The sequence below is a fragment of the Micrasema longulum genome, unplaced genomic scaffold (genome assembly GCF_059751315.1).
Source record: "Micrasema longulum isolate JH-2025_06_02 unplaced genomic scaffold, ASM5975131v1 h1tg000322l, whole genome shotgun sequence".
Lineage (NCBI taxonomy): Eukaryota > Metazoa > Arthropoda > Insecta > Trichoptera > Brachycentridae > Micrasema > Micrasema longulum.
Window position 1 is genome coordinate 629,859 of NW_028277526.1, and position 19,321 is coordinate 649,179.

At 32.3% G+C, this 19,321-nt stretch overlaps 1 protein-coding gene across 2 annotated transcripts in view; it reads right to left on the reverse strand.

The window, feature by feature from the left end:
* LOC148282505 (trypsin) overlaps nt 1–18,098 on the reverse strand; it is a 41,052-nt gene extending 22,954 nt beyond the window's left edge. For both annotated transcript variants that reach the window (XM_088224962.1, XM_088224961.1), the window contains exons 1-2: nt 17,787–18,098; nt 13,314–13,504 (exon numbers count right to left, since the gene is read on the reverse strand). Coding sequence is in view for 1 of the 2 variants with exons in the window: in XM_088224961.1 (XP_088081087.1) it covers nt 13,314–13,376 (63 nt within the window). In the remaining variant the exon portion in view is untranslated. The remainder of the gene's footprint in view (nt 1–13,313; nt 13,505–17,786) is intronic.
* Nucleotides 18,099–19,321: the final 1,223 nt, after the last annotated feature.

Genomic DNA, 19,321 nt, shown 5'->3' on the forward strand with positions numbered 1-19,321 from the left:
TAAACTAACCGGTATAAGAATAAGTATAAAAATTGAAAAGGTTTTTTCAGGCGTTGCTTAGTAGGAATATGAAATAATTCAGTGAGATGAATCTCACCCACAGCAATAACGGTTTCAGATCTTTTACTTCAGAAAAGTCAATAGACGGAAGAGTCGAGGAGGAAATGTGAATGATTAAACATATGCAGAATGGTGAGTGTTACACCGTGTATAAAGTGGCCCTTTAACCAACCGATGACAGGTCGTGCATATTTTTTGCATTTCGTTTTTGCGCATGTCTACAAACTATTTTAAGACATAATTGTACAATGTGGGGGGACGTAAAATTTTGTAATTTGAACTACAAGATATTACGTTTTTGAGCAGTATTCTGATCCGTGTGTACGTCGTAAGGCAGAAATAAAAGCGAACAAGTTTGGAAGAGGTGCTATACAACCTACTCGTACAATAGTCTGCATCAAGTCATCGAGTCGAGACTCTATCAGCTGTCAGGCACCACGCACCGCTCAATACAACAAAGAACCTTTATTATTTGTTTTCCCAACACAAATAAGATGTTACGGGTTGATTTATGAGAACCCTGGTTGTCTCGAGGCTTTATTATTCTCTTCTTTATACCTCTTCTCAGATTATTGAACTTATAACGGTACCTAATATTTTGGTACTCATCAGGATAAAGCATAACCACACATAACTTGTTGAGAGTGAAGTACCTCGATCGTATAATTTTTAAACAATAATTTGTCTTTTTCAGTATTCAACGTACCTACCTATAATAGTTTATTATTTTAAGAAAAACTTAACTGAATTAAATTAATGATGTAAGTGATTAACATAAAACATAACGAAGATTTGTAAAACATTGGCGGTCTCCGTAGTGTAATGGTTAAGACGCTTGACTCACTCACGGAAGTTTCCGGGTTCGCTTGCCTGCGAGAATACAAGAAAAGTTCATTTTCTCAAGCCTGGGTGTTCTGTGCTGTAATTCACCTACTAATTGGGCCCTCTGGTCTGTTGTGGAGCAAAAAATAAACTACAAAAAAGCATTTTCGAGCCATAATATGCTTTTTGTTCATCTATTTACCTACTAGGTAATAATGTGATGAAAAATACATATTATTTAGTATGTCCGAATCTTCGTATTTAAACTCTAGAATTTTCTCTTGTGAAATTAAGATCTTTATGACATATTTTCAACAGAGATGAAGCTGTTGCGAATATGGAAGTCTGGGCATTTACAGAGCTTATGATATGCCATCGGCTGGGCTAAGTGATAATTTTACACACCGTGTAACCATATGGCCTTTAGGTAGTCATTTTCTGATTTTGTATACATTTGATATTATTATTATTATAATGGATAACTTATATAGCGCCATTTTCGTAATAAAATACCTCAAGGGCGTTTTACATAGTGATTCTATTGTTAAATAAATTAAATTGAAGCTTTTAAATTTGTAATTTAATTCAAACAATTTATTTTGCTGTCACGTGCTACGGATTTATTCAAATGGTTTAGAGAACAAGTGGGTTTTAAGTTTTTTCCGAAACATCACTTCACTTTCGTAGGTAATCAATATACAGGGTGTTCATTAAACTCTATCACATCCGAAACCACGATGATTAGTATGAGCAAGAAGACATATTGGCACATTAAAATATTTTTTTATAACAAATAAAATTTAAAAAAACAAAATATAAAAAAAAGGCAAACAGTATCGGGGTGAGGGGAGGGGGGAGTCTGATACTGCGCCGCGCTCCCCTCACTTCTCCCACGCAGAAGTAAGCAACCATTTGTTTTTTTAAATATCTTATTTCTAAAAAAATTCTTTTTTCTAAATATTTTTTTAAATATGCTAATATGTCTTCTTGCTCATAATGATCATTGTGGTTTCGGATGTAAAAGGGTTTCAAGAACACCCTGTATATTATGCTTGGTTAAGACACCACATTTCACATGCTAGTATACTGGTATGTTATTTTTGCATAGAAACTAGAAGTATGGTGAAAACTAGCGACATCTATTATTGGTTAGATTTTATAATATATTTGTATTAGTGGGGCAGAATAGCGTTTATTTGGTATTTTTAAAATGCAACATATTTATTATAATTTGTTACCCACTAAGTCTAAACACGTTTCGGTGGGACACATTTTTTTAAAGACAGTTTTTTTTTACATTATTTTATTTATATTATACATATTTATTTATTACGTTTAACAGACACTATAGAGCATTTAGAAGATATTTTTCGATTTCTTTTTTTTTATCGAAGATCTTTTACGTTAATGTTGGTTCGAGGGAAATCATTGACCAACCTTGGAATAATGCAATCAAATGTTCATTCCTGGAAGTGATTTGTAATTAGGGGAATGATTAGGGAACCCTTAGTTTTAATCTAGTTTTGCGAGTGGGGGAAACTCTTTTTTATATTCCGGATCAACAAAGTTATCGACAATAAATTTGTAGTCACAAAGTTGTTTTACCGGCAGGATATTACAGAATTTAAAATATACACCTTCGCCCATGTGTTTCGCCTCACAGATTATGCTATCTGGTACAATCCCCCTTAACAGTCTCACCTGAATATCATAAATTTTACCCGGGTGAGACTGGAAGGCGAGACCCCAGACACGCACTCCGTAAGATATAATCGTTTCAATGAGCGAGGTTTATAAGTATCTTAACGTTTTAAAAGGTAGTATGCTTATGATTTTATAAATGAATTTAAGCCAGTGCCTTAACCTGTAAAGTAGGTATAGATGATGGAAAACATTGAATATTTTCAACTAATAAAGAATACTTAATAATATAAAAATTGTGGGTAAGTGCAAATGCGTATTGGAAATATGAACTGATCTAAAGGTCAAATCGTTTTTGTAGCGTAGCATATTTTTAATGTTTGAATGTCTTCACATAGACAAATGTTTTTTAAAAACATTTTTATAAATTTCATTTTTCAAATCCAATATTAGTTAAATTATGGAATGGACTCTTCAAAAATAATTAGAACGAACACATTGTTGTCCCTTGGGTTAGTTGCCTAAAATGGTACGCTTTGGTTAAACTAGACAAAAAAAATAAAATAATAATAATAAAATGAGTTCCATGAAAAATGTTAAATGCAACCTGCAAATGAATACGCAACAATTAATTAATGTAAATTACAACAGACATGGAGAACATTGTTGAGAAGGGAATTTGGAAGCCTAGGAATTTAAATATCTTGATAACTATAGGAGTTGAAATCCAGTCCACATTTAGCAACGCTTAGATAAAATGAAAATATGGAAGTTTTCCCTACTTTTTTCTACTCGCTCGGACACAGAAATAATATAGTTGGTAAAACAAACTTAAGGGAGTTTTACCAACAGACAAAATTATTCGGAAGAATTTAACCACCATAAATATATTTTTAAAAACATTTTAGTTTGTAAGTGAAAATTCTTGATGGAAGTTCATTGTAATTTATTATAGAAATAAAAGACGAGTGATACTTTAATTAAAAGAAAATAAACATTCCTTTCATTAAAAAAAATAATGTAACATATTGCATCTCTTTAGACTAACTAGAAATTCTTGAAATTAATAGATTAAAAAATAAACCCGACGTAGAATTACTAATGAACAGATAACACACGAGCATTCTCCATTACCATACCCATTGTAATATATTTTAACTAATGACGTTTTACCCTTTGTTTTTCAGAAATCATAACTGACAAAAACCACATTCTCCAAGGATGGGACACTAAACATAAAAATAATATTAATACAATACTTAATTAAACTCATTAAAATAGCATTATATAGACTCATTAGTTAACCCGAATTTTTTTTTTAATGATCCTTAAGATAAAAATATATTGTTTAAATTTACTTTCATACAATTTTGAATTTCTCTATCCTAACCTCTGTTTTGTTTAAATACACTGAACTCCTTAATAAAAATACCAGTCACGAAGATGTCGCGAAAGCGATGAAACCGGTCACTGGATATTCCAAATTTGTGAATTAAAGTATCACTCGTCTTTTATTTCTATAATAAAATAAATATGTAAATCAAGGTTTCAGTTCTTTTACTTCACAAAAAAATAACAGACGAAAGAAATGAATATCATGGATGTTCAAATATAACGTACAAGATGGTAAGTGTTGCCTTAACCAGTCATGAGCCCAAAGAACGCCACACTACCAGACTAGCTTCTTGAAAAGGTTTCTCCGATGCGGCAAATTGGTCGGAGAACCCAAACTTTACGGCTGTTTTACAATGTAAAATTATTTCTGAACGTGTAAATACAATATTCGATAGTAATAACTGTATTGAATCGTGTTTGTAAATTATATAATTAGTATCTATTCCTTTTCTGTATTGTGTGGCCATAAATCGTATGGAATATGGGTGGAAACATGCAATTTTCCACTTAGGTTGTCGGGTGCGTTTGTATTTCTACACGAGTATAAACAAACTTGAGGATTGATTCACAAAAGGCGTGTTGCCTAACGTTTCTTCGAATACATGTATATTTAAACTGATTAATTTATTTAAACACATGTGAACTACAGTAGAAAACAGTGTTATCTCGCGTATTTTGTGTGTAAATACGCGAGATAAAAGCTTTTTCTACGGCCGCGAGAGCATTTGGAATATCACACCTGATCGAGTAATGTGCGGCCAGTAGCCACTCTCTTTTTTTATATATTTTTTAAAAATATTTATTTATTAACGCTTACGGATTATTACATTAATTTTACAAAAATAATATATCATTTTTTATTTTTACTCTGTTGCTGATAATTATATTTTTTTCTTCGTTGTCTTTTGTTTAGTTTTGTCTGGTAGTTTATTGTATTATTTCAGTCCCCGATTTATTAGTCTCGATTGTCCTTGTCTTGTTTTGGAATGTTATATGTGGTATTGTTCTGATATTCTTGTATTATGTCCATGCTTATTACAGTTTTTTTTTAAGTTTTGGTTCTTTGTTTACAGTGTTTGTTTACAGTGTTATCAGTGGCTAACTTATGAATACATTTTTGACATTTGTAAAAGTTCATTGACATTTGATTATTTAGTTTTTTAAAGAGTTCTTTAGTTGGTGTTAGATACGGGAGGTCATATACTAGCTTCAATATTTTATTTTGTTGTTGTAGTTTTTTTATGTCATTTTGGTTTTCTGTTCCCCATGGTTGTTACATAAAAAATATTTTAGATTTGACGTAGGCTTCATACATAAGATTTTTTTCCGTTTTCGGAACAAAGTTTTTTTTTTTTTTTAAAAAAGTCAATAATGTTGCTATTTTGCTAATAAAATTACTGATGTGAGCTGTCCATATTAATTATTGTCTGTCTATTGTTAGTCTTTAATATGAAACATGTTCAATTTCAATAAGTCGTTCTTCGTTTATGTAAGCATCTATTTTATGTCATTTTTCTCTAGATTCAAAATTTATCATACTACATTTTTTTTCATTAAGAGTAAATAAATTTGTATTTGTCCATTTAGTCAACATAGTTAGGTCTTTGTTTATGTTTTTGCATAGAATTAGGAATAGTCCAGAAGGAGTGTAGAATCATATTTGAATACATCGGACTGTGTCCAATAATTCCCCCACTATACCCTACTTTCGCCGCGCGCATTCGTGAGGTCGCAGCTTTACGTTGCTTGGTGGAAAAAAAAACATTACACAAATGTAAGGTAAAAAAAAGTAATCTATTAATTTCTTTAAAATTTTATTGTGCACGCGGAAATATTGACTGACACAACAGAGTAAATAAGTAAAGGGTCATTACAAAAGAGTTATTGAATTAATGAACTTTAAACTTAAAATATAAAACAAATTTTGTTTTACATAAAACGGATATTTTTATATCATGTTAAATAATATTTGATGTTTTGAAGATAATGTCGGTCAAATGCCCACTACAAAGTTGTTTAATCCGAAATCCAATTTTCATTAATTGTCTCATTAGATGAGCAAAGAAGGGTAAAATTTACAACCCTGGCAACACTTACGAAATTTCTATTTTGTTTCTTCGACAATCTGACAGATGGAAAAATAATTAAATTTTTAAGTAATGCATTTGTTATATACACATTCATTTGCTAATTACACATGAGATGTAATACCGTCCTGTTTCTTTAAGATCCTAGCAGTATTTCTACATTTTAAAAGGACACAACACGGCATAGTTGAATTCAAGTCAGGAGTTGCGTACTGAGCGAAGTCTACAAAGAAACTAATGGGTCAAAACGTAAACCTACTAATTTATGAGTAGTTGAGTCGCCTTCTGTTTGATGTGCGTATGCGGTTTCGGGACTATTCTTAATTCTATTTGTTCTTGTTAGTAAATGCGTGATTTTTGTAAAATAGTCGTATGTTGTCGGCATACATAATTATTTTTCCTTTAAAATTGTTCAGTGATAAGTATATTTTATCCTTGTCACTTTTGGTAGTAGGTACAAACAACTACCATTTCCAAGATACGTTGACAACAAATGAAACGTACGTGAAACCAAATGTTACTAAACCAGAGCTGGTATTCTGAACGCTATCGCAGGCGTAGATATCGATTTGTTAGCGCGTACTTAATACGTAAATACGCGCTAAAAAGGGTCCTCTACGCCCGCGCCAGTGTTCATAATACCACCCCAGAAGTTGGTTACAAAAAATGATTTTTTGCTAATTATTACTAGCATAAAAAATACTTTATTTATTTATTTGTAATTTTGAATTCCCGCGAAAACGGTGATTCCATTGGCCATGCCCCCAATACGTCACGATTCATGGTTATTTGTTCCTACCATCGAAATTTGTGTTGAAGAATATTACGAATTTTGACGTCACATCCTGCGAAGATGTTTTGGGGCTGCTTTTCGTATATGGGGACCGGATTTTTGATACCAATAGAAAGAATGATGAATAGCCTAAAGTATTAAGATCTATCGGAGCAGCACATAAGTACAGAACTGAGTAAATGTGGTCCTAATTGTGGGGCTGTATTTCAACAAGACTTAGCTTCTTGTCACGTATCGAAGTTTATGCTTAAGTATTTCAATGATAAAAAGATTTTTGACTGGCCTGAAAATTCACCTGACCTTAACCCTATAGAAAATTTTTGGACGATTTATAAATCTAGGATACAAAAATTGGACTGCACTACCAATATAAAGACGATAAAGCTGTTATTCAGATGTAGTTTCAAGATGACAGAATAAAAGAAAATTGCCGAAGTTTTATAGATTTCATGCCAAAACGTGTTCAGGCTGTTATAAAAGCATAAGGAGGACATACATACAATTAAATAAAATATATTTTATGATTGTACGTCACGTGTAACTCAAAATATGAATAAAAAACTATTTTATGATTACAAGGAATTTTATTTCATTAATTCGCACAATACTATACAACTTATACTGATATCTAAGTAAGTAGGTATATAATATACATTAATACAGTAAGAAATCTAAATCAAATTCGCGGTACAGATATTTGTTTGCAGTAAATGATTAAAAAAGTCGACGTAGATATCATTACTAACGGTAATAAATTTTACTGACCCCAGACGATTATTCCATATTTTGGTAGGTACTGTTTCTTTTTGATTTGGGTGACGAAGCGTGATGCGTGATATATTTAGATTTTAAATCACATGTGGGCAACCCTTGGCCCGCTGGGCGTTTTAATTTGGCCCGCAAAAGTGTGGAGTCTCGTTAATTCTAAGATTCGTTTATCGTTACGTTTGTATGATTTACTGACTCATTTCTTCCAAAAATAAGTATGTCAGCATATCTCTTACTAAACAGAATTTTCTTAATATATGACAAACTCCAATAGAAACACGAAAATGGTTTCAATCTAGCGTAATGTGTTTTTATTTGATTAACTCAATTTTTTTTACATTACCTATATGATTTTTGTTGAGTATCGCACACGATATAATAATAATAAACCATATTAAGCTGATATATAGCGTCATTTTTGTAAAAGATCACCTCAAGGGCACACTACAAATCTATTCCTTGTCTACACGTGTCATCTCGGGTCCCACCGACGTTGACGATCACTTGGAAGAAAGCTTCCCTATCCTGAGCAATGCGATATAGATCCTCCACAGTTCTAATCCTGGACCATGCTCGGATGTTTCGAAGCCAGGAAAGCTGTTTTCTTCCGACCCCTCTACGTCCCTCGATCGTCTCCTTCATGACAAGCTGAAGTATGGCATATTTATCACATGGCTTAAATATGAAATCTTACGGAGCTTAGGTGAATAGTTCTCTATTCGTATTGGCTCTACGTAACACTTCATTGTTGGTTATCATATCAGTCCAAGATATTCTTTACATTCTACGGTGGATCCACATTTCAAATGCTTCAAGGCGGTTTATGATATTAACTTTAAGAGTCCACGCCTCTACACCATACAGTAAGATAGACCATAATATAATATAACATTTGACTATTAATTGTCTTAGCTTAAGGTTTATATTTTCGTCAAAAAGAAGATATTTCATTTGTTAAATACGGTTTGGGCTGCTTCTATTCTGCATTTTATCTCAATGTCTGAATCTAGATTTTCAGTGATGATACTGTCCAAGTACCTGAACTGTTTCACTCTCTCAATATTGACACCCTTGAGTTGGAGATTTACATTTGTATGACTCTCTCGGCTAAAAACTATAAGTTTAGTTTTGTTTCCATTAATATTTAAACCAAAACGTTCACCAACGGAGATAATCTTATCAAGCAGTTCTTGAAAGTATTGTACATTGTCTGCAATTAGAACGGTGTCATCGGCATATTTAATATTATTGATGGCTACACCGTTTACCTTCACACCGAGATTTGTACCAATCAGTGCTTCTTCGAAGACCAAGTCAGAGTTCAGGTTAAACAAAGGAGGCGAGAGAACACAACCCTGTCGGACCCCTCGCTGAATGGTTATACCTTGTGTAAGTAAGTATTTCCATTTTCCAGTTTAAAAATAGCGCTCTGGTCTTTTATTATTCTCGCATCTTTTCTGTCTATTTCGCAGCTTAGTAGCATTTGAATCAAATCGGAGTGTTGTACTCTGTCAAATACTTTTTCGTAATCAATAAAACAAGCATAGATGTCCTTTCTTTGGTCAAAACAGTTCTGCAGCAATATATTTATTGTTGTAAGCGTTTCCCGGGTACCAAAGCCATTTCTGAACCCAAACTGAATGTCATTTAAATCTTGCTTGCACCTTAGTCTTATTTTGGCGTGTATAATTTTAAGAAACAATTTCAATATATCGCTCACAAGACTTATAAGGCGATAATTATTACATTTTTTTTAGGTAATGTAATAAATATTGATTTTAACCAATCTTGGGGAATAATCCTCCTATCTTATATGTTATTAAACAGTCCAAGCGAACAATCAATATTATTTCCATTAATTAATTTGATAAATCTATACTAAAACTTAAATTCTAACTAAGCTAGCACTATATACTAAACTTTCTGGTTTTAAGCATGGTCTCCGAAAGCCGGCGCCGGATGCATTCACGTGTTTATTAATTTATGTGTTATTTTAATATTTTGACCCGCGCCCGCGGCCGCGACTCGTAGGAAAAACAGCAATCTGGGCCCCAGACCAGAAAAAAAGTTCCCCATGCCTGATTTACGTACGTAAATAGAAGAGATATACGATAAGAACAACGCATAAAAAGTAACGATTCACAGGTCACGGAATGTCAAATATTACATTTTTTACTAACTTAATGCCTAAAAATATGAAGAAACATTAATTATTTATCAACACATTTCTTATTTACATAATGAAGTAAGGTATTTTACCCACACATGAACATAAACTAGTTTCTTTCAACAGATAACCTATTCAATCTGTTTTTTTTAATATTCGTAAATAGTTATTTATTACAAAAGTTTGCGGTTCCAACCCATGTAAATAAAGTGATACTGTGATATATTATTTAATTTTATAGAGTTTTGTCTTCGTGAATCCACGGTCATTAAATAAATTCTTTGTAAAATAAGCACGTTAAAAGGCGAAGATGACTAACTTTCGTTTTGTGCTTTTTTAAATATGTTTTTATATGTACTTTATATGTATGTAACATTTTTTACTATGTATATTATTTTACTGTGTTTTTCACTATTTATTTATTAATTTATACATACATTGTTACAAAAATGGCACAAAAAAAACTCTGGCAAATTGTGCTTGTACTAGGAGTAGGCTCAGTATATGAAGGGTCGGCAAGCCAGAAATATTAGTATGCCTTATGTTGCAATCGGTTCCTATATGGGCAAATGCCTTTTCTAAAAAACCGATTTGTTGCGGCAAATATGGTTTTCGAATATGTTTCCCATAAATAAAAATAATATTGAAGAAATAGAAAAACAGTTATAGCCCAAAACAGAAGAAAAGAAAAAAATAGTACAGTTTACATTAAATGTAAAAATACAATTAAATATATGGATATATAGCATATATACTACAAATATACACACATATACATACATACATACACTATGTTTTGACTATGTCTAATATGCGTGTTTTTTTTTTATATGTATTGATTACCTAGAACGAGGTAAATAACCCCAGTAAGATAGTCAAAGCAAGTTTGTATAAATGTGTAATTTTCTGTGATAATAATTAGTAAATAAATAAAAATAAAAATCTTATGGCTTTATTTACTTAACAATCGTTGTCAGCATTACTTAATAAATTACATTATAAAACGTAATAAAATAGTAAATGCCCAAATATTTGTGTTGTTTTCATAATGTTGGAAAAACCAATAAATAAAAGCAAATCAAAAGTATTTGTGGAAGAATTGTTTTTAAAAGTTAATATTTTTTTTATAATTATAAAATAAAATCGATTTTAGTACTAGACTTGTCACGTTAAAAAAAATAATAAAAATGATTTTATTTTATAATAATTCACAATGAAGTGTTACTAAGTAATTGCCGATTCATTTAATAATATTAATAATTTTCACAGGTTGTGGTAAAGAGGGATTCGAATTTCGGACCTTTGGTCTGAGAGTCCGCGCCACTATAGCGGGACCACAATCCGACTCTTTTTTTTGTATATTTATCACAACACGGGTCCCGCATTTTATTCCGTATAAAAAAGTCATTAATTATCTACAGTAGCACTACAAATTAGAAAGGATGTCAGAAGATTCAATACAAACTATCTCACAGAAACTATTGAAAGGAACGAAAACATGAAAGTCCTAAAATCAAATGTGTGCCATAACAAACAGAATACAATAATGATAGAAACAAAAAAAAAAAATCACAAAACATAAAGAGTCTATAGCCAGAATGGTGAAAGAATTCTACGAAGGACTAAATGTAGTAAAACGGCAGTGTGGTTAAAAAGTAGCAATACGGCAGTGTGGTTAAAAATTGCTACATAATACATATCCGTACCTTAGAGAATAAAACACGGGAGTTCACTTTTTGCCGTTTTGAAGTTAAAAATGCAGAAATTCAGAACATCAGTCCTAAGTCCCAGGATACGCTATTTGAATATATACTATTATTATTGAAAAAAAACATTATTTTTCATTGAAAAATCTTTAAAGGTTGAAATTATTTAATTTGATTAAAAAATTACGACGTTTTGAAAATCGCACAATCATAAAATCTAGTTCTTTAAGGTGCAGATTTAAGTGCAGGTAACCCTTCTATAACACGGTGTCCCTCTAACAATATTAAATTTTTGCCGACACCCTCCCTACAACATGGCTTCTCCGTCTTCTCACACAACGTTCCAGAAAATCTACCACCACCTTTTAAAAAACAGCAATCGAACCAAAATCACAGATTTTTTAAAGAGGGTGAAAAGCGCATATGATCAAGATTCAGAAAGTGAATGTGATTTTATTATCGTTCAATCGAAAAAACGTTGTTACCTCGTGCAGCGATGAGGAGGAAAATCATTAATACAATATTTAATAAATTTAAAAAAATCATTATTTAATGCTTGTCATATAAATATGTTATTTTTTATTAAATTCGATTACAAATTAGTCATTAAGCAACAAATTAAAAAAAAAAATTTTGGAACCTAACGTCTTTTTTTGTACTGGCTCTGAGTCTCAAATAACACGTTATTTTATATTAACCAATCTAATGTGTTGTAGGAGGGTTACCTGAAGCTCAATCACAAATAACTATCGACGTGCTAATAAGCGATGTGATGACAATTTTTCACCATGGTTGTTTATCGTATTCGCGATCGCAATGGAATATCCGTGAACACCTAATATTAAATGTCAAAATATTTACGTTTCGCGACGTTTAATCCTGCTGCGCAATCACATATTTGAATTTCACCGGTGTAAATATGGAAAATATTCCAAAACTGCTATTTTGATTTATTTATTTATTATTTATCATGCTATTTATTGCATTTAGCCGGCGGTTGGCAAGCCAAATGTCAAAAAAAACAGTCGCCATAGTAATTGTAATTTAATTTTCACTTTTTTGTAATAGATTCTCCTTACTATTTTGCAAATGCAATATTATATTGTATTATTTTTTATAGTAAACAGCGAGTTTTCGCCAGTGAACTGTATTTATTTACGAGGAAAACAAACCGACACGAGTGTTGACTTAGAGATTACACTGCGATAACTTAAGCATGCTCATTATTGTTCATTGTGATCGCTCAAATGCTTAGCATGTATTTAAGCACGTCGATATTTATTTATGATTGAGCTACAGTAGCTACAGTGTGTAATCTCTAAGTCAACGCTCGTTTCGGTTTATTTTTTGTTTCGCTCGTAAATAAATACAGTTCATTGGCGAAAAATCGGCGTTTACTATAAAAAATAATACAATATATTGCATTTGCAAAATAGTTAGGAGTATCTAATACAAAAAAGTGAACATTAATTTACATTTACAATGGCGACTGCTTTTCTTGTCATTTGGCTTGCCAAACGCCAGCTAAATGCAATAAATAGCGTGATAAATATTAATTAAGTAAATGCAAATATAAGTTTTGGAATATTTTCAATATTTACACCGGTGAAATTCAAATATGTGGTTGCGCGGCAGGATTTTACGTCGCAAAACGTAAATATTTTGATATTTAATATAATTAGTTCACGGATGTTGCATTGTGATCGCGAATACGATAAACAACCACGATTAGAAATTGTTATCACGTCGCTCATTAGCACGTCGATATTATTTGTGATTGAGCTACTGTATTGCTATAATTTACATGCATATACATAATAATAACCTACACCTACCTATGTATTATGACCTAGTTATAATAATTGGGTACTCACCATTTTGATTTCAAATGCTTCCAAAATAAACAAGACATGACATATCCACATGTAATACTGCATTTTGTCAATGTCGACTGCAATGGAGTCGATGTTCCTACATTGTATTTCCTTAATACATTTCCATGGATGGGTTGTTACTTGACACTTGCATTGGAACCACCGCCCTGACACGATATATTCACTGTCATCTGAAAAAAAGGACACGTAATTCTTGTTCATAAGTGTATCATCTAAACACGGTTATAATATGCGTATATTGCGTATGTATGTGTATATTTTATTTACTATCACATACATTTCAACATGTATTTTTTATGATTCGCAGTTTCCTCTACGGATGTGAATCGCGAGACCTCACTAAGGCTTAAAACAGCAAAATACTGAGTTTCGAGAAGAAGTGTCTTTGGTACCAGGGAAGCGCTGACAACAATAAATATATTGTTGCAAAATTGTTGCTGTATTGACTATTGACCAAAGAAACGACATATATGCTTGTTTTAATGATAACGAAAAAGCATTTGACAGAGTAAAACCCTCAGATTTGATTAAAATGCTACTAAGCTGCGATATAGACAAGAAAGATATGTAAATAATAAAAAAAAAACCGTATTGGGAGTTGGGACCAAAGCGCTATTTTTAATCTGGAAAATGGAAATACTTCACAAGGTATTCCCATTCTGCGAGGGGCATGCCAGGGTTGTGTTCTCTCGCCTCCTTTGTTTAACCTGTACTCTGACTTTGTTTTCAAAGAAGCGCTGATTGGTACAAATCTCGGTGTGTAAAGGTAAACGGTGTAGCCATCAATAATGTAAGATATGCAAATGACACCGTTCTAGTTGCAGACAATATACAATATCTTCAAAAAGTGCTTGATAAGATTGACTCCGTCCTTATGGTTTTTAGCCGAGATAGTCATACAAATGTAAATCTCCAATTTAAGGGTGTCAATATTTAGAGAGTGAAACAGTCCAGGTACTTGAGACAGAATCATCACTGAAAATTTAGATCCCGACATTGAGATTAAATGCAGATTAGAAGCAGCCCAAACAGCATTTAACGAAATGAAGGTTCTTCTTTTTGCCAAAAATATAAACCTTAAGCTGAGACAACGAATGGTCAAATGTTATAAATGGTATGTCTTACCAGAGCCAGAGCCGGAGCGCCGCTCCGCTCAGATAAAAAGTGCCGGAGCGCCGCTCCGGTGCGCTCCGGCCCGACTACACCACTTGACGTGACAAACACAATCGGTAGGTTGCTAACCCTCGGTGTTGAAATTGTGAAACGTAGTACCTAACTACTGACAATTCTTTTACTAAGACTTGATTAAATTCATGTAGTTAATAACCGGTAAATAAGCGGTGCTACAGGCATGATTAAGATATTCATCTTGTAGTGACTTATATGAAGGGCGGCTGAGTTAAGAAATTATAAAATAGTGATAATTATAATCTAATCTGATGTTATTGAATTTTTAAAATGAGACATAAGCCATTGTGATACAAGTTAAAACAGTTTTTTGCTACCATACTCGGTGTGTAATGTTATCACTTAAGCTAGGGTTTCCTAGGACAGCGGTGCCCGTATCTTAACGGCCGTAGTGAACGGTGATGCGGTGGACAGCCGTCGTAACGTCGACTAGAAAGTGGTTTCCTAGGGAAACCGTGTTAAATGGTGTTGATAACACCGTTTTCCTAGGAAACCACACTCTAGTGATCGTTACGACGGCTGTCCACCGCATCACCGTTCACTACGGCCGTTAAAATACGGGCACCGTTGTCCTAGGAAACCCTAGCTTTAAACCAGCTAATGACAGGTCATAAGTGCTGTAAATACATAAACTTCCATATTTCCTTCCCTAAAATCTTTGCCATCTGTGTTGTAATCATAAAATTAAGAATAGTCCAGAAACCGCATACGCACATCAAACAGAAGGCGACTAAACTACTCATAAATGAGTAGGTTTACGTTTTGACCCATTATTTTTTTGTAGACGTCGCTCAGTACGCAACTCCTGATACGAATTTAACCATGCCGTGTTGTGTGCTTTTAAAGTGTAGAAATACTGCTAGGATCTTAAAGAAACAAGATGCAATCACATTTCATGTGTAAATGTCAAATTAATGTGTTTGTCACAAATGCATTACTTAAAAATTGTTTTTTTTTCTATCTGTCAGATTATCGAAGAAACAAAATGGAAATTTCGTAAGTGTTTCCAGGGTAGTAAAATTTTTTACCCTACTTTGCTCATATTTTAAGAGAAATAATTAATAATGAACCTCGAATTAAACAACGCCGGGGTGGACATTTGGCTGACATTATCTTTAAAACATAAAATAATATTTAACATGATAAAAAAATATCCGTTTTATGTAAAATAAAATTTGTTTTATATTTTAAGTTCAAAGTTCATTAATTCAATTACTCTTATTAAATGACCCTTTACTTGTCTACTCTGTTGTGTCAATCAATGTTTCCGAGTGCACAATAAAATTTTAGAAAAAATTACAAATTGTTTTTTTTTACCTTACGTTTGTGTTATGGTCATATTCTTCGCGATCTGGCAATATTGCTCGGTGACTTCAAGAATGCGCGCGGCGAAAGCGTGTTAAGGTGGGGGAATTATTGGACACAGTCCGATGTATTCAAATATGGTTCCACGCTCCTTCTGGACTATTCTTGATTCTATGATAGTAATATGTTAGTCGTAATAATTCCCTAGGGAGTGAAACTCACGCCTAATGTACGAACATTTCGACGAAATATAAAAAATATTGTTGACATTCAAATTGGTTGGTGAAATTTCTCTGAGGAAGTATATTGTAATTTATAAAATAAACATTTGCATGAATGACAGGTTGACACTTTAATCCACTTAGTTTGATACGTCAATAACCGGTTTCATCGCTCTCGAAACATCTGCAGACTGGTATGGTATTTAAGAAGTTTAAACTATACGCTTTGAAATTTAGGAATGTTAATAATTATTATGATATTTTGATTTAAGAGTTTTATTAAATATTATTGCTAGACTTTTTAAATGAGACGGAATTTAAGTTAAGTTCATTATATTATGTACTGCATAACACCTATTCTCCTCTACGGATGTGAATCGCGGCACAAGGGCCCAAAACAGTAAAATTTTGAGTTTCGAGCATAGATGTCTCAGAAGTACTTTGGGTGAGCAGTGGCTTGACTTTGTAAGGAATAAATTATAAGAGAACGGACGCAACAAACTCCGGTGACAACTGTCATCAAGCGGAGGCGATACGGTTGGCTTGGCCATGTACCACAGATGCCTCCTGTAGCTCAATCACAAATAACTATCGACGTGCTTAAAAACATGCTAAGCATTTGAGCGATCACAATGAACAATAATGAACATGCTTAAGTTATCGCAGTCATAAGTCAACGCGTGTGTAATCTCTTAAGTCAATGCTCGTGTCGGTTTGTTTTTTGTTTTTCTCAATACAGTTCACTGACGAAAAATCGCCGTTTACTATAAAAAATAATACAATATAATATTGCATTTGCAAAATAGTAATGCGTATCTAATACAAAAAAGTGAAAATTAAACTACAATATCGGGAAACCGATTGCTAAAGGTGATTTTAAACGGAAATATAAAACTTATAATTTAGCGCTTTTATAATTTTTTATTGAAAAATGCCATTTTTACGTTTATTTTCAATGGAAATTTTACAAAACTTGGTTTGCGGAAACTTTACACTATATATATTATAACAAATACAATAACAATAAAATTTGGGTCCTATTCACAAAATGGTGTACAAAACAAAAAAAGATATGTAATTTTTTGTTTTGTAAACCATTTTGTGAAAAGGACCAAAATTATATTGTTATGGTATTTGTAACGATCAATATAGTGTAAAATTTCCGCAAATTAAGTTTTGTAAAATTTCCATTGAAAATAAACGTAAAAATGACATTTTTCTACGAATAATTAGTTTCATATTTTCGTTTCGAATCACCTTAAATGGTTTATGTTTATTTTTGTTTTAATCGGTTTATTTAAAGTATTTTAGTTTGTTTCATTTCTTGCTCTTTGGCAATTATTTTATTGGTCGATCAAACTGCAAAAGTGGATTAAAGTGTCTATCATTTCATAAAAAAAAAAAAAAAAAGATTGATACAAATAGCGTATAGTTGTTTTGTTAATAAATTGATAGTTTTTACGCAAAATAAATAAATGTCATTTTAAGAAAAAATACTGTTTAACCGAAATTCATATTATTAATAAGCTCCTTAAGGAGGTTCACAAAAAAAATATCAAAACATATTTTTCTCCCTCTCGAACAATTTACGCATTGGTTACACGGCATTTTCAATAAAGTTAAAATCATTGAGTTCAATATACAGAAATGATCATTTTATTTTTCAGTTTGTACAGATTGAAAGGTTTTTGATAGAATTATTTTTTAAAGGTGTATTTTTTAATAAAGACTATAATACCATGTCATGTTGAGATAGCGTAGATTAAATCACAATATTACTTCACAAATTCGATCTCTTCAAGCGTGCTGATAATATAAATATTCTTCAAAACAGTTTTCTTTATTTTACGAGTTAATTCACAGAATTTAAAAATAAATGTTTAGATTATGGAACTGAATGGAAAATGATATATCAAAATTCGTTGGGATGACTTTTACGAAAAGTTTATTTTATTAAAGCTCTATAACTTATTAATTGTACGAGCTAAACTTAAGGTACACTGGGCACGAGGCACAACACGACGAACGACTCAAACTTCCAGTTGCAACTGATTTAGGTTTCCGCACGAACTACGATTTACGAGTGTAGACGCAAGACGAACGCATTTTATCAGTCGCCGTCGCCGGTCGCTGGTCAGGTCACGTGGGAGTACTGATATCGGGATTTTCGGTGGATGGTCTCGTTTCACCCTACACCAATGAGGAACTTCAGCCCTACGGGAAATTGGATACAAAAAATGTTTTCTTGCGCGCGGTAAAAATTAGAGCGTTTTATTTAATTAAGTTAATTAATTTGTGGGGTAAAATTTCTTAAAAATGTACGAACAAAAAAAATATTTTAATAAAAACGCACTACTTTGAATAGCGCCACTGGTTCACATAAACCATACAATGATATGAGATCTTTGAAGGATATCCGGTTTGGTCACTGCAAACGAACCAATAGGAAGAACTGTCATAGAACAACCTCTGACGTCACAAGCGGAGTTATTTCAACACAAAATTTAAAAAAATCATAGCTCTGATATCTTCTTCTTCTTAATATATATATGTATATATATATAATTCCTCTGTACGTGTGATGTCACCGTACTCCTCCTAAACGGCTTAACTGATTTACGTGCGGTTTTCAGAGAAATATAGGTCTTTGCGCTGTGCGTGTTCGTACATATTAAAATCTTCAATATAATACGTAAACAATAAGTAAAGACCATAAATGTTTTACTTATCGATCTACCAGGGTTGCATTCGAGGAGAATGCATTTGCAAAAAAATGGAAAGATGTTGTTTTTTTGTGTATAAAAAAAGTTTGTTTTGAATGTTTACAAACAGCATTTGTTTTTTGTGGATCTCAATCAGATTCTTTCCTTGAATACCTTATAATTTCTACTCATTTATTTCCTTTTATTAGATTTTTGGTAACACTAAAATAATATTAAATTTAATAAATTTTGAAAAATCGTATTCCTACGTAAGAACACCACTTTGTTGATGAGACGACCGGAGTTTGACGTTTGCAAAAAGAATGCCATATTTGAAAAAACATTTATTTTATGTTTTGGAATTCAACCATAAACAAGTACCTACTTAAATTCATTTTTTTTTTTAATATCAACAATTTTTAGTTTTGGAATATAATCACAAACAAGTACCTAGATGAAAAGTATTTTTCCATGATGACAGCAGGCAAGCCAACATTCGGGCAGGACAACGTCTGTCGGGTCCGCTAGTACGAAATATAAAAAATAAAATAAACATTTTAGCTTAGTTTAA